Consider the following 13938-nt stretch of genomic DNA (forward strand, 5'->3'; position numbering starts at 1 on the left):
TATGATTTTACGTTTCTCATAGAGTTTTTTTATTTAAACAAAAAAAATGAAATGGTAAAAATAAAAAATTTAATATTATTTTAAATAAATAAAAATTTTTTTCATATAAATTTTTTTTTGTTATTTATTTTAAATTTTTTTTGTTAATTTATTCTTATTAAAAATTTTTTAAATAGGTAATATATTTAATACTAGTAATATTTATCAACAAAAATATTAATATTAACAGAAAAAATAAAATTATAAAATATAATTTATAACTTAAAATAAGGATAGTATTAAATAATAAAAAAGAACAAATACAATATAATAAAAAACGTTAAAAAAACATAAAAAAAAATCAGGATTAAGGAGGCTCTTTATAAGTTTTATTAACAATATTTATTTATTGTTAAAATTAATAAAAACAGTCTTTAAATTTACTTACATTTTTATTTAAAATAAAATTATTTATATATTATATGGTTAATTTTCATTTTTTGATAATATATAATAAAATACAAGAATAACTTAAATATAATAAAATAAAAATAAAAATAACATAATTAAATATAATTAAATAAAAATAAATAAAAAAAAACATAATAAAAAAATTAATAAATTAGGATTTTAAAAAAATTATGAAAAACATCATATCTTTGAAATTTAAAACTCGTACAAATTCATTTCAAATAAATAAAAAAAACTTATCAGAAATTCGTTAATCATCTAATTCCTTGAATTAAAACGATAATATTTCTCTCCGTTAACATTAGAAATCCATAATGCATTATCGTTTTATGAATTCTCCTATAAATTATTCTCCAATTCATGCGCCCTTAATAAACGAAAGCTAAAAGAAACCTCCACCTTTTCTAATAAAATAGCGAAGCATAAGTTATAAACGAGCTAAAAGTACAGAAAAACACTATATAATTGTAAACTAAAGGCTTAATTATAAAACACCTGAAAATTCATTAACGCAATATCAAAACTAGAAAACCCGAACTCCTTTAAAGAAAAGACTGCTTTATAATTTAGAATCATTAAAAATGAAAAATACTGGAGTATAATAAACAAATAAAATACAATAATTTTTATAAACTTAAGAATAAAAATATTAAAAATCGGAAGAAGTAGAAGTAATATAATCAATGAGAACGAATATAAACATAATTCGAAATCATTCATATTTAAAAATTCAAAACTCAACTCCAATTCCTTAATAGTATTCATAATAAAGACGAAATTCTGAATTAAGGAAAAAAGAATATGAATAAATACAATAAATAAAAAAATAAGATGAATAAATTCAATAAATAAAAAAAGAAGATGAATAAATTCAATAAATAAAAAAAGACGATGAAGAGAAAGAAAAAGAAAAAGATTCGATTTTAGAATTAACTTTTCATTTCTAAAATAATTACCAAAAAATTATAAAGGAAGAACTTTCTAAAAAATCTTATAAAAATATTACTTTTTTTTTCGAAAATGATAATGTTTAACTTAAAGATTCTACTCTTTTTGAAAATCAATTGATATCTTTAGAATATCTTAATATTACTTTTGGAGGAAATTAATAAGTTTTTACTGAATAAACATTAGAAAGTATAAAAAAAATTAAATTTTAGAATTTAAAAAAAGTCTTTATTACTCTCCTTAAAGCTAAATAAATAAAACATATAGCTAATTTTGACGTGTTTGATTTTACATATATTGAAGAAATGGTTTTTTCATTTAATAATAATACAGAATAGATATCTTTCATCAAAAAAAAAAATGAATAAATAATTTTAAATTTTACAAAGTTTCCTAATTTTTCAGAATTACATATATATTTATTATAACATAAATTAATCTTTTTTTCAACTAAAAATCTCAAGTTAGATTTCTAAGATAATGATTAACTTTTTTAGCATTAAAATTAAAAGGAAATCATATTATATAATTTAGGAAAAAGCATAAACTCAGTTTCATAATTAAGTATCAATTTAGCAAGAAATAATCTTTCTTAAAAAGATGTCAAAAATATACTTTTAGGAATGATAAAAGGCAATAATATAATATGTTTAGAATTAAATTTAGTAGGAAATGGCTAATTAAAAGAACAGTTTTTTACTTGTTTTCATCAAGAAAACTTTAAATTTTTACAAAAGCTAAGCTTCATTATTGAAAAAGATCTTTAAATAATTAAATAATATGGTGAAAGTAGCTTATTTAGATTTATTTTTTATTTAAAACACATTAACGAATGCTCATTTTATATAAAAGATTAATAATAATCAATTTATTATCATAATTTTACCAATAAATAAGTACTTTTAAATTTAAATAATTGTGATATTTCTCCTTTTTAAATGTGTGATATTTTAAGGTGCTTGAATACTTTTTCGAGCATAAACGTTTTGAATATAGATTTTTCTACAAATTATAAACTTAATTTTATTAATATAATAAACTTCTTTTAAGAAATATCTTATTTTTCAGGAGGAATTCAAGATGTATCCTTAAATTTTGGAAAAACAAATATTTTATTTTTTGATATAATTATACTTTCTTTAATTTTGTAAAAAAGTGTCAAAAACCTATAAATTTAAAAGGGTAAATATGAAATTGGAAGTTTCCTAAAATCCCAAAATAATACTCTTTTTGTAAACCTCATCTAAGAAAATTTAAAAAAAGAAGATTATATATAAAAAATGAATACTATAATAAAATAAATAGCATTATAATTTAATAATTTAACCCATATACATATGTAGTTTTATTATAATTATTACTTTTAAATGGGAATTTTTAATGATCTTTTTTCATAAGGGATTTTTTAAATATATAAAAAATTGGAATTTGTACATTTAGATTTTAATTTTTGTTGTTTAAGTTCATAAACTGTCTTTGATATTTCTGTCTTTTTCTCCTAAATGTATAAACTTAAAATTCTAAAACTGTTTTTTATTAATAATGAATAAATTCATTATGATTAACTTATTTATATTGCTAGAAAACTCTTTAAATAAAATAATAGTTTAACATAATTTTAGCATGTTACTGATAAATATTAACTTGTTTTTTCTAATAAAAAAATTTAGCTTACTAGTTTATATGCTCTAGTATTGCAAATACATGAATTTTTGGGGGAGCTCAAACTATCGACTCCTATTAAATAAAATGAAAGTATTGATTTAACTGAAGAACCTTTAAATTATAATTAATTTGATAGTAATTTTTAATATAAAGATGTTTTGCTTGTTTATTTAGAAGATGTTTAGCTAAAAAATTTATAGAAAAATGTGTAAGAATTAGCTGATTATGAATAATATTCGGAAATTCATGTTCTAAGTGATTTTTTTTAATTTGAATTAGAATAATATTATAATTAAATTAAAAAGATTTGAATATAAAATGAGTAATGATTTACTATAATTAATATATAAATAAATTGTATGTGTAGGTATTAATTAATAAGATTATTTATTAAAAAGTATTATAGATACATACTATAATTTAAATATAATATTAATAAATCTTAATATAAGATATTTTTTATTTAAGTATAGTAAAAGTAATATTTTTATTAAACTGTTTCTAAAGTTTTAATTATTTAGGCTAAAACAGATTTATTTTTTAAATTTAGTTAATAATTATATAAATTCATTAATTTTATTAATTGTTATTATATGTGTTATTTAACTAAAACTAATATTTTTTAAAAAATTATCTTAATATATTTTTTTTTATTTTTCTAATAATTAAAAGAAACTTTGAGTTTTTTATTTATTTTTTTCCATATTAAAATAAACATATATACTAATCAAGAGAAAAATAAAAAATCAAATATTAAATTATTTATAATTAATTATAAAAAAATATATAAAAAGTTTCTATATATTCATTTAAAAAAGTACATAAAAAAATAAAAATAATAATTCTTTTTAAATATATTTTTCAATATAACTAATAATTAAATAAAAATAAACTCAAACTTAAAGAGTTGCATTCGGTCTTTTTAATTATTTTTCATTATATGTTAATGAGAAGCTTTTAGCTTTTTCTTTCTCATTTTATTGTACTTATTAAGATCTCAATTCTAATTTTTATGCTTCATCAACATCCAAAGGTGTTAAAGGGAATTCCTATTCATTTTTAAAGAGAGCTCTTAATTCGAAATAATATTTAGCATAAAGAGCACTTTTTACTGTCACATTGTATTACAATAATTCAAGGAATCTTTATTCTAATTAATTTATTTCATCAGTAACAAAAAAGGGATAAATAAATGCAAAATCAGCATTAGATAAATATTTATCATCCCATACTTTCTAAGCTACAAGTAAAGAGCATAAAATTAATGGTCTCCAGTTTGTTGGATATAATGGCATTCCTGTAAAAGCTATTAATCTATTAATGTATACAAGGCATATAATGCAACATTCTGGTGAAAACTTAGAACATTCATATAAAGCTTTCATAAATTCATAAATATTGTCTACTGAAGGAGTTTCTCTCAATAAAGCTCTTCTGGCTTCATCAAATTCTTCAGGCTTCTCTTCTATATATTTCTCTTCGCTGAAAAAATATAGATCAGATCCTTTTGGTACTTCTTTTCCTGATTGCTAATCTTCTAACATTTAGGAATGTAAAATTGTTGCTACTGCTTATATTATTGATTTTACGTTTGGAGATGATATTGTATGTCTAATATATAATGAGTTAGTTGTACTTGATCTTTATTAATTCATTTTTTTTTATTATTATTATTTATTTTTATAATTATTTATTTTAATTTTTATTATATATATTTTTTTATACTATCAATATTTTTTTCCTTTTTTAATGATGTATTTTATATATTTTATTTAATATTTTTTAAGTCAATAATTTTTAATTTTTTAAAAAATAAACAAATTAAATAAATAGTGTAGAAAATCATACAGCAAATAATCTTATAATCTAATTTAAAAATAAAATATTATAAAATTAAATTTTTTTTAGAACTAAAACATTTTATTTTAAATAAAAAAAATATTATTAAATGTGAAATTAATTATTTAATTTTAAAAAAATTGTTTTATATATGGATTTATTAATTTTATAGTAAAATAAGTAAAATTTACTTGAGTACTTTTTATAAATTTATCCGTGCTACATATAATTTACTTTTTTTATTACATTACAGCTTAAAAAAAAAATCTTTTTAATATTAAAAAAGAAATAAATAATATAAAAATTAATTATAAATATATGATATTAAAATTTACTTATTTTAAAATGTATTTAAATCTAAAATTAAATATAAATTATTAAAGCTATGATATAAAAATATGATTTTTAAAATCCAAGAAAATTATTCTAAAGAAACAAAAATTGTTATAAATAAATTAATTAAAAAATATTCTAAAATAGTTTGAAAAAAATAAAAAAAGATCATAAATATTACTAAAAAGTTTAAAGAATGTATTTACAAATACATATAAAATTATAATAATATCAAAAACAAATATAAATTTAAAATATATAAAAAAATTCAAATTTGAATAATAAATATCAACATTTATCAATTAAAACTATTAACATATTTAAAAAATTATATTATTATTTTTTTTATTTTTTAAATAAAAAATTTAAATAATAAATAGAAAATAAAATTAAAAAACATAAAAACAATAATAACAAATGAGTGATTATAACTTAAACAGTTTTTGTTCTGATCATGAAAACGAACAATAAGAAGAAAATATAAAGGACTATTTAAATGACCCGAAAAATCCGCCTGATCATCGTTTAAGAATATCAATAGACATCCGTTCATTAAAAGATTAAGACTTTCGAGGAAATATATATGTAAAATACTCTTCAAAAAATTAATTAAATATAAAATAATTTAAATCAACTCCTGTAATATAAGTAACAAAGCCAAAAGTAGAAGAAACTTTTGAAAATGCATTTAGATCATATATATTTGATTCAAATCAGAAAGATCTAAAAAACAGAATGTCTGAAATATTAGAATTCGAAATATGGCATTAAGATAGATTAAAAAAAGATATTTTAATAGGAATTGCATTTTTAAAATTAGAAGTAAAATTAAAATAAATAAATAAAAAAAAATTGAATATAAATAAATAGAATTTACTTTAAGCTCAAGTTAAAAAGACAAGTTAAAGTTATGCAAGAGTATATGATGTTTATTTACCAGTAGATGAATTAGATGAAGAGAGAAACCCAATAAAAAAAATAGCTGAACTAAGAGTTATTTTATACTTAGAAGATTTAGGTCCAAAAGACTAATTAAATTAAAAAGAAAAAGAATTAGGTTTGGATGAAAATGAGGAATATAACAATTTAGAATAATAATAATAGCCTTTAGTTTTAAATGATAAAAATTCAGATTTTGTTGGAGATTTGGAATATAAAATAATTTGGGAATTAGAAAATTGGAAAAAAGCAGAAGAATAAAAATTCAAGATTTATTTAAAATAAAAGGAAGTGGATTTTTTACAAAAACTAAATGAAGAATATAAACGAAAAGAAATCGAAAAAGACAAAGTTTTCAAAAAAACTGAATGCTCTATTAATTTATTACATAAAAAAATAAAAGAAAAAGCTAATGATTTATAAAAAAGAGAATAGAAAATTGTACTTTTAGAAGAAGAATTAAAAACTAAAATTTAAGATGTTTCTAGATAAGTTTCTATTAAGGAAGATTTAATAGTTGATCTTAAAAAAAAACTTAAAGACGAAAAAGGTAACTCTGAAAAAGAAAAAACTGTTCTTAAAGCTTAAGTATTTATAATTTTATGTTATTTTATTTATTTATTTTTTTAACAAAAAACAAAAAAAAACACTTTATAAATTCATATCTTTTTTTTTTTTTTAAATAAAAAATACAAATTATTAATATATTTTAAAATAAATTAAATAAAAAAAAAAGAACGAAGAATTAAAATAAGAATATAATTAATTAAGAAAAGAATATGAATTATTTAAAAAAGAATAGGAAAATTCTCCTATAAGTTTAGTTAAGAATGAATTAAAAGATAAGCTTTTAGAAATAAAAGAATTAAAGAAAGATATAGTAAAGGCAAACGAAATAAAGGAATAATATAAAAATTATTATGAAAAATTAAGAAACGAATTAATTAAATGTAAAAAATAACTTGAAATGATAAAAGAAGAAAATAATTTCAAAAATAATTCAGAAATTTAAAATCTAAAAAATGAAATTAATTAACTTAAATAATAAAAGGAAAACATATTTATAGGTAATCTATCAAAAAATAATAATAACTCGTAAAACTTAGATAAAAATAACACTATTAAATAAAATCTTCCATTTATAAATAATAATGAAAGTAATGCATTTAGTCATTTTCCTGATTATAATTGGGATAATTAAAATATTGGAGAACTCGAAAGGCTTGTTTAAGAAAGAGATTATTTATTAGTTTCTGGGGATTATATTGATAGTGATCCTTTAATTGTTGAATTAAATAATTAAATTAAAGCACTCGCTTACTGATTATGTTTATCTATATTTTTAATAAAGAGAAATAAAAAAACATAATAACATTTATTTTTTATAAAAAGTATATTATATTACTTATTATCTTCATATGTGTTTCTATATTTTATAGCCCTTCTATTTTTTATGTTTTGTTTTTATTTTATTTTAATTATTATCAAATAATTTTTTGTTATAAAAAGATAATTTAATATATTTATTTAAAAATTTTATTTTAAAATAAATAAAAATATCGTAATTACTGCATTAAAAAAAATAATATATATATATATTTACATTTGTTTTTTACATTGGGCATATATTTATATAAAAAAAATATAATAAAGAAAAATATAAAAAAAAAAATGTTCAAATAATTTTTTTATTTATAATAAAGAATTTCTATCAATTCAAGATTCTGCTTTTCTACTTAAGAAGCTAAAGTAATAAAAAATTATTAAATAGGAGAATATTTTCTAATTAATGAAATAAATTCAAATAAAAAAAAAAAACTTATCTTTTTTGTTTTATTATAAAAGTACAAAATAGTTTTAATGAGACATGGAGAATCAATTTGGAATTAAGAAAATCGTTTCACAGGTTGGAAAGATGTTTAATTATCTGCAAAAGGTAAATTATTTTATTTCATATTTATTTTAAGTCTTTATTATAAAAAAAAAAATTATTAATAATAATATAACTAAAACAATAAAAAATTAAAAAATATAGGTATTTAAGAAGCCAGATCAGCCGGAAAAACATTAAAATAGAATGGATATGAATTTGACATCGTATTTACATCAGTTCTATAAAGAGCTATTTAAACATACAATAATGTCGCTGATGAATTAGAATGTCATCATTTACCAGTCATTAAACATTGGAGACTAAACGAGAGGCATTATGGCTCACTTCAAGGATTAAATAAATCTGAAACTGCATAATTACATGGAGAAGATTAAGTTAAAATTTGGAGAAGGTCTTATTCTATTCCCCCTCCACCTATGACTGAAAACGATGAAAGATGTATTTTTTAATAAAAAATGTATTTTTTATTTTATTTTTTAAATAGTCCCGGGAAAAGACAAAAGATATGCTTAGGTTCCTGCCCATGCTTTACCGAAAACTGAAGTACTATTTTTTTATTTTTTTAAATTTAACTTTTTTTACGTAAAGGCTTTGGCAGATTGTGTTGTTAGAGTTATTCCTTTCTGGTATGATGCTATTGTACCTCAAGTTCTTTCTGGAAAAAAAGTTATGGTAGTTGCTCATGGAAATTCATTAAGATCAATAGTTAAGCATTTAGATAATGTATCTGAAAAAGGTATTATATTTATTTTATTATTAAATTTAAATGTAAAATAAAAAAAGATATTACTGAAATTAATATTCCTACTAGTGTACCCTTAGTTTATGAATTTGATGAAGAATTTAAACCTATAAGACATTTCTATTTAGGTAAGCATTTTTTATTTTATTTTTTAATTTTCCTTTTTTATTAAAGCCGATCCTGAAGAATTAAAAAAGAAATAAGAAGCAGTTTCTAACTAAGGAAAAAAAAATGAAATTTTGGAAATAAAATATTGTTTAATTACTAATAGTTTTATAATATATAATTATTAAAAAAATATTTTTATATTTTTTTATTATTTAGATATTAGAAAATTCTTGGGAAAAAAAAAAAAATCATAATATATATTTATTTATATATAATAAATAACTTTATAATTTAAAAAAATTAATTATAAATAATTTATATATTATTAATATTTTATTCAGTATTGAATAAAGTTATCTATTCCCGTTATTTTTCTTTCAGCGAAGACAAAATAAATATTAGTGAAAAAAAAAAAATATAAATATACAAAATAAAAAATAAGAATAAAAATATAACAATAATTATTAAAATTAATAAAATATTAAAATATTGTAGAAGAATAGTAATAAAAAATTTAATAAAGGGGTAAAAAAAATTAAAAACAAGATTACTATTTTTATAATAAAAACATATTAAATTAATAATTATGAAAAAAAATTAGAGCAAATGTAATATATATATAAATTAAAATATATATATGAAAAATAAAAATAAAAATACTATTAAAATGATATCTATATATTCTTTATTCATTTTTTATTTTAACAATTTAAAATTAAATATAAAATTTATATTAATAATTATGTTTATTAAATTTATAGTCTCATTAGTTTTTATTATATTTAATACAATTATTATATAAATTATAATTTAAAAATTATAAATAATCTATTAAATAAACAAACATATAAATATTTAAAATTCAAGTTTCATTTATCTTTGTGTTAAATATAATTAACTTTTTATTGAAAAATATACCATATACATATTTGTAAAATATAGAAATAATTTTTTTTTTTATCAATATAACCAAATAAATAATATATATATATATTTAAATATAATTTTAAAATAATTATTACTAAAAATAATTATACATTGATATAAATTTATTTTAACAAAAAAAGAAGATATATATATTATTAATAAAAATTATTTGCATATAAATATATTAAATATATTAAATATATTAAATATATTAAATAATATTAAATATTTATTATTATATATTTATATATTTATTTATTTATATATTTATATATTTATATATTTATATATTTATATACTTATATTACTTAACTTTTTTTATTTTATAATAAATATTTGCATATATTTTTTTTTTATATTAATTATTTATTATATTATTATTTTTAAATCTATTTTATAAAAAAATTAATTATTTATATCTTTCTTAATTTTTTACAACCTTTTAAAAAATTTTTAATTTATCATATATTTATATCATCATATTTAATATCTTTTAATCAATATAATTTTTATCATTTTTTATTAATTATTTAATTTAGAAATATATTCAATTTTAATTAAAATGCAAAGTTATAATAATATAATTTAATTAGATAATCTAAGTGTTATTTCAGTATAAACTTATGCAGACGAACGAAAGGACCATATTCCATTAATAAAAAATCAAATTCTAATTTCTTAATTACTCTAACAAAGATAAATTATAATTGCATAGATGAAAGAGCATATTAACTAATAATCTAAAGACTGTTTAAAAGAAGAATATATTTGCTTTGACAATCATTTTAAACTTACTGATTTATCAATAAATAAAGATTATTTATGGACAAAGTGTAAATAAGGAGTATAACTTAATAAATAAATGTTCTAATTAGCTAAAAAATTATTAAAATATAAATATGTAGATAGACCTGAAAAAATAGAAGTATATTATATATTTGCTTGAATTATACTTATTTTGAATAAAATTAAATTAAAAATTCATTTTTTAAATAATTAATATAATTGAAAGAATATACAAATAGTTAATATGCGTTTTTTTTATTATCTGAGTATATATTTGTATAACTCTAAATTTAAAATAATTAAAAATGTATATTCATATTAGGAGTTATAATATTAAATGTTAATTAATTGTAGTGCATATATATATATTGAATAAAATATATTAAATATAAAATTGTTAATATATATTGTTAAAAATTGAGAATATGAAACTAAAAAATATTATTATTGATTATTAAATAATCATTATAAATAATTTTAAATATAAAAAAAGTACAAATCTAATAATTATATATTTGAATATACAAATATAAAATAATTAAATTAATATTTAAACTAATTTACATTATATTAAAAATTAAAAAAATGATTTCATAACTAAGTGATTAAGTATCTTTTTATTTATTTTTATTATTAAATAAGAATATTTATTTTAAATAAAAAAAATTAATTTATATTTATTCAAATCCTATTTTTGATTTTTTGATTTTTCAATTAATATAATGTTTAATTTTTTATTTATTTTTTACCTATGTAATTTTTAAAAAATTCTATCAACTAAAATAAGAAGATAAGAATGGATATTTGTCTTTTTATAGATGAATTTTTTAAAAAAATAACGGTTATTAAAAAACCTATAAGCTTATAATATATAAATTATTTTAACAATCAATAAATTTAAATATACATTATAATTTGTTAATTTAATAAAAATTATATTATTTTTAATATATTATAAATTGTAATATTTATTATTATATATACTATTAATTATATTTATGATAATTTTTTATTTTTATAATATCAATATTTAACATATTTAGAATTTTTTAAAAATTGGTATTTATTATAATCTTATTTTATAAATTGAAAAAATATATTCTTATTTAAACTCTATTAATAATTTTACTAATTTACTTATTTTTATTTGTAAAATGTAATATTAAATAAAATATGGCTTAAATTTTTTTAAATAACATATTTTTATTTTTTTTCATTTATTTATTATAATAAAATTTATTATATATTTATATTTTGATTTATATAAATTAGATTGAAAAGAAAATAGTACTATATTAAATGCATGGTATATACTTTATATAAAACGATTTATTTAAATTTATGTATTATTAAATACAATAAAATATTTTTCTTTTTCTATTTAAAAAATAATTTAAATTAATAAAATTTAAGTCTTTTATTTAAAATTACTCTATTTAAATAATAATAAATTTTAGGATTATTATTAATTAATGACTAATTATATACCAAATAAAAACAAAAACATTTATATATTATATATAACAAAAACATAAGAAATTAAAAAATATTTATCCAATTTAATATTTTTAAATATATAAAAAGAATTAATATAATAAATATAATTATGTTATAATATTTTAAGCAAGTATTTAATAAAAACATTAAAAGTGAGAAAAACGGAACTCTTAATAAAACCCTTTTAAAAATAGTTTAAAATTCATAATTATTGAATCAAAATTAATAAAGATTAGATTTTAATGATTTATAAAATTTATAAAATTAATTATATCCTAAATTTGAAAACACATAAAAACATGAATAATTCTTAAATTAATTTTTTTAAATTATAAATAATTAACAAACAGGCTCAGTTTTTGATTGTCTTAGAATATGTACTTGCTTGCATTATTTTTTGATTAATATTGGGGAAACATTTACAAATGTATTTTTAGAAAATAAATTGCACAAATTTTCGAATGAAAATATTATGAAAATAAATCTAAATGAATTGCAAAAAGAAAATCATATCATTTACGATAAAATAGCTGTTCCTTACTATAATTACTTATTAAGATTATGCAAAAATTATTAAATATATAAAATATGTATAGATGTAATTTTTTTTTTTTGTAATGCTTTCAAAAAAATAAAAATAGGAAGATAGATTACCATTTACCGAAGAACAAATACATTGTTAAAGTTTTAAATTTATATGGCTATTTAAAATATAGAATTAATTATCATATTTAGTTAATATAATATATAATTTCGAATTAATTTTAAAAGATTTTTCATCAATATAATTTTTGCATGATACATTATACTTTTTGTTAAATGACTCAATGTGTTTTTATTCAGTTTTAAAATAAGAAATATCAAACTTATTAGAAACATATCATTTGTTACCGTCTTTAGATTTATTATAATATTACCAATTATACTAAGAGTTAATCTTAAATACATATAAGTTAAAAAGCTTTTATTAAATAATATAAAAATATGTAAATTGTAAAGATATAATGAAACAAATGATTAAAGAAAATATTTGGTTTTCTGTTCCTTAAAATATAGCAAAAGAATTAAATGATTATGCCCAAAAAATATAAGTCCTGAATGGTGCAGCTATTGAAATGAGATCAATGCTAAAAGCAGCAAATAATACTTCTCCAGATTTTAAATATACTATAAATTTTACTGAAAATCTCAATATTAATATTAAAGATAAATTTAGATCTAAAAGTACAGTTCCCAATTATTTTTTAGATAGAGATTTCAGAAAAGATGAAATTATTGATAGAATTAAAAATAAAAATAATAAAAACTTAAATAATAATAAGAATTATGAAATGTAAGAAGAAGATAAAATAGATAAACTTCCTTCCATTTAAGAAGTAAATGAATTTTAATAAGAAGATTTTAAAGATAGAATGACTGAATAATAAAAACAAGAAATCTTATAATATGAATAATTGATATAATAATAAAAGAAATTAGATATTGAGGAAAAATTATATTGAGGAAATTTCATAAAAAAAATCCCATTTTATTTAATTAAAAATATATTTTAAATAAAAAAAAAATATATAATATATTAAATCTTAAATTATTTAAAAATTTTTATATAAAATATATTTATTTTTGATATTATTATAATTTTAACTTTTTAAATGTGTGATATCAAAATTATATATATCTTAAATTAAGTAAAAATGTAATTATGATTAAAATTTTTTCATATATAAAATTGTATTGAAAATAAAATAATAATCACCTCAAATTATTATAATACAAAAAAACAAAAATATAATATATATATTTTGTCAAT

The 13938-nt window shown here is 16.1% G+C and overlaps 2 protein-coding genes across 2 annotated transcripts, besides 19 other annotated features; one reads left to right on the forward strand and one right to left on the reverse strand. All coding sequences in view use genetic code 6, as the record gives it.

The window, feature by feature from the left end:
* Positions 1 to 106: 106 nt before the first annotated feature.
* Positions 107 to 153: a microsatellite.
* Positions 154 to 482: 329 nt separating this feature from the next.
* Positions 483 to 539: a microsatellite.
* Positions 513 to 576: a microsatellite.
* Positions 513 to 601: a microsatellite.
* Positions 517 to 601: a microsatellite.
* A 640-nt stretch (positions 602 to 1241) lies between these two features.
* Positions 1242 to 1346: a microsatellite.
* Positions 1255 to 1333: a microsatellite.
* Positions 1347 to 2652: 1306 nt separating the features above from the next.
* Positions 2653 to 2696: a microsatellite.
* A 1260-nt stretch (positions 2697 to 3956) lies between these two features.
* On the reverse strand, positions 3957 to 4607 carry IMG5_154080 (n-terminal domain protein; the record flags this gene model as incomplete). The annotated part of the gene is made up of 1 exon (XM_004030708.1): positions 3957 to 4607. The coding sequence occupies one exon, from the start codon at positions 4605 to 4607 to the stop codon at positions 3957 to 3959; it is 651 nt and encodes a 216-aa protein (XP_004030756.1).
* A 98-nt stretch (positions 4608 to 4705) lies between these two features.
* Positions 4706 to 4782: a microsatellite.
* Positions 4707 to 4784: a microsatellite.
* Positions 4728 to 4760: a microsatellite.
* Positions 4785 to 5652: 868 nt separating the features above from the next.
* IMG5_154090 (hypothetical protein) lies at positions 5653 to 9045 on the forward strand (the record flags this gene model as incomplete). Its single annotated transcript, XM_004030709.1, has 10 exons — positions 5653 to 5820; positions 6106 to 6762; positions 7567 to 7634; positions 7878 to 7923; positions 8020 to 8110; positions 8210 to 8506; positions 8553 to 8611; positions 8657 to 8804; positions 8852 to 8938; positions 9008 to 9045. The coding sequence occupies 10 exons, from the start codon at positions 5653 to 5655 to the stop codon at positions 9043 to 9045; spliced, it is 1659 nt and encodes a 552-aa protein (XP_004030757.1).
* Positions 6918 to 6975: a microsatellite.
* Positions 7808 to 7847: a microsatellite.
* A 284-nt stretch (positions 9046 to 9329) lies between the features above and the next one.
* Positions 9330 to 9379: a microsatellite.
* A 150-nt stretch (positions 9380 to 9529) lies between these two features.
* Positions 9530 to 9571: a microsatellite.
* A 450-nt stretch (positions 9572 to 10021) lies between these two features.
* Positions 10022 to 10074: a microsatellite.
* Positions 10071 to 10150: a microsatellite.
* Positions 10151 to 10186: 36 nt separating this feature from the next.
* Positions 10187 to 10228: a microsatellite.
* A 76-nt stretch (positions 10229 to 10304) lies between these two features.
* Positions 10305 to 10336: a microsatellite.
* The last annotated feature ends 3602 nt before the right edge of the window (positions 10337 to 13938 follow it).

The sequence above is a fragment of the Ichthyophthirius multifiliis genome (genome assembly GCF_000220395.1).
Source record: "Ichthyophthirius multifiliis unplaced genomic scaffold scaff_1120509251175, whole genome shotgun sequence".
NCBI classification, from domain to species: Eukaryota; Ciliophora; class Oligohymenophorea; order Hymenostomatida; genus Ichthyophthirius; species Ichthyophthirius multifiliis.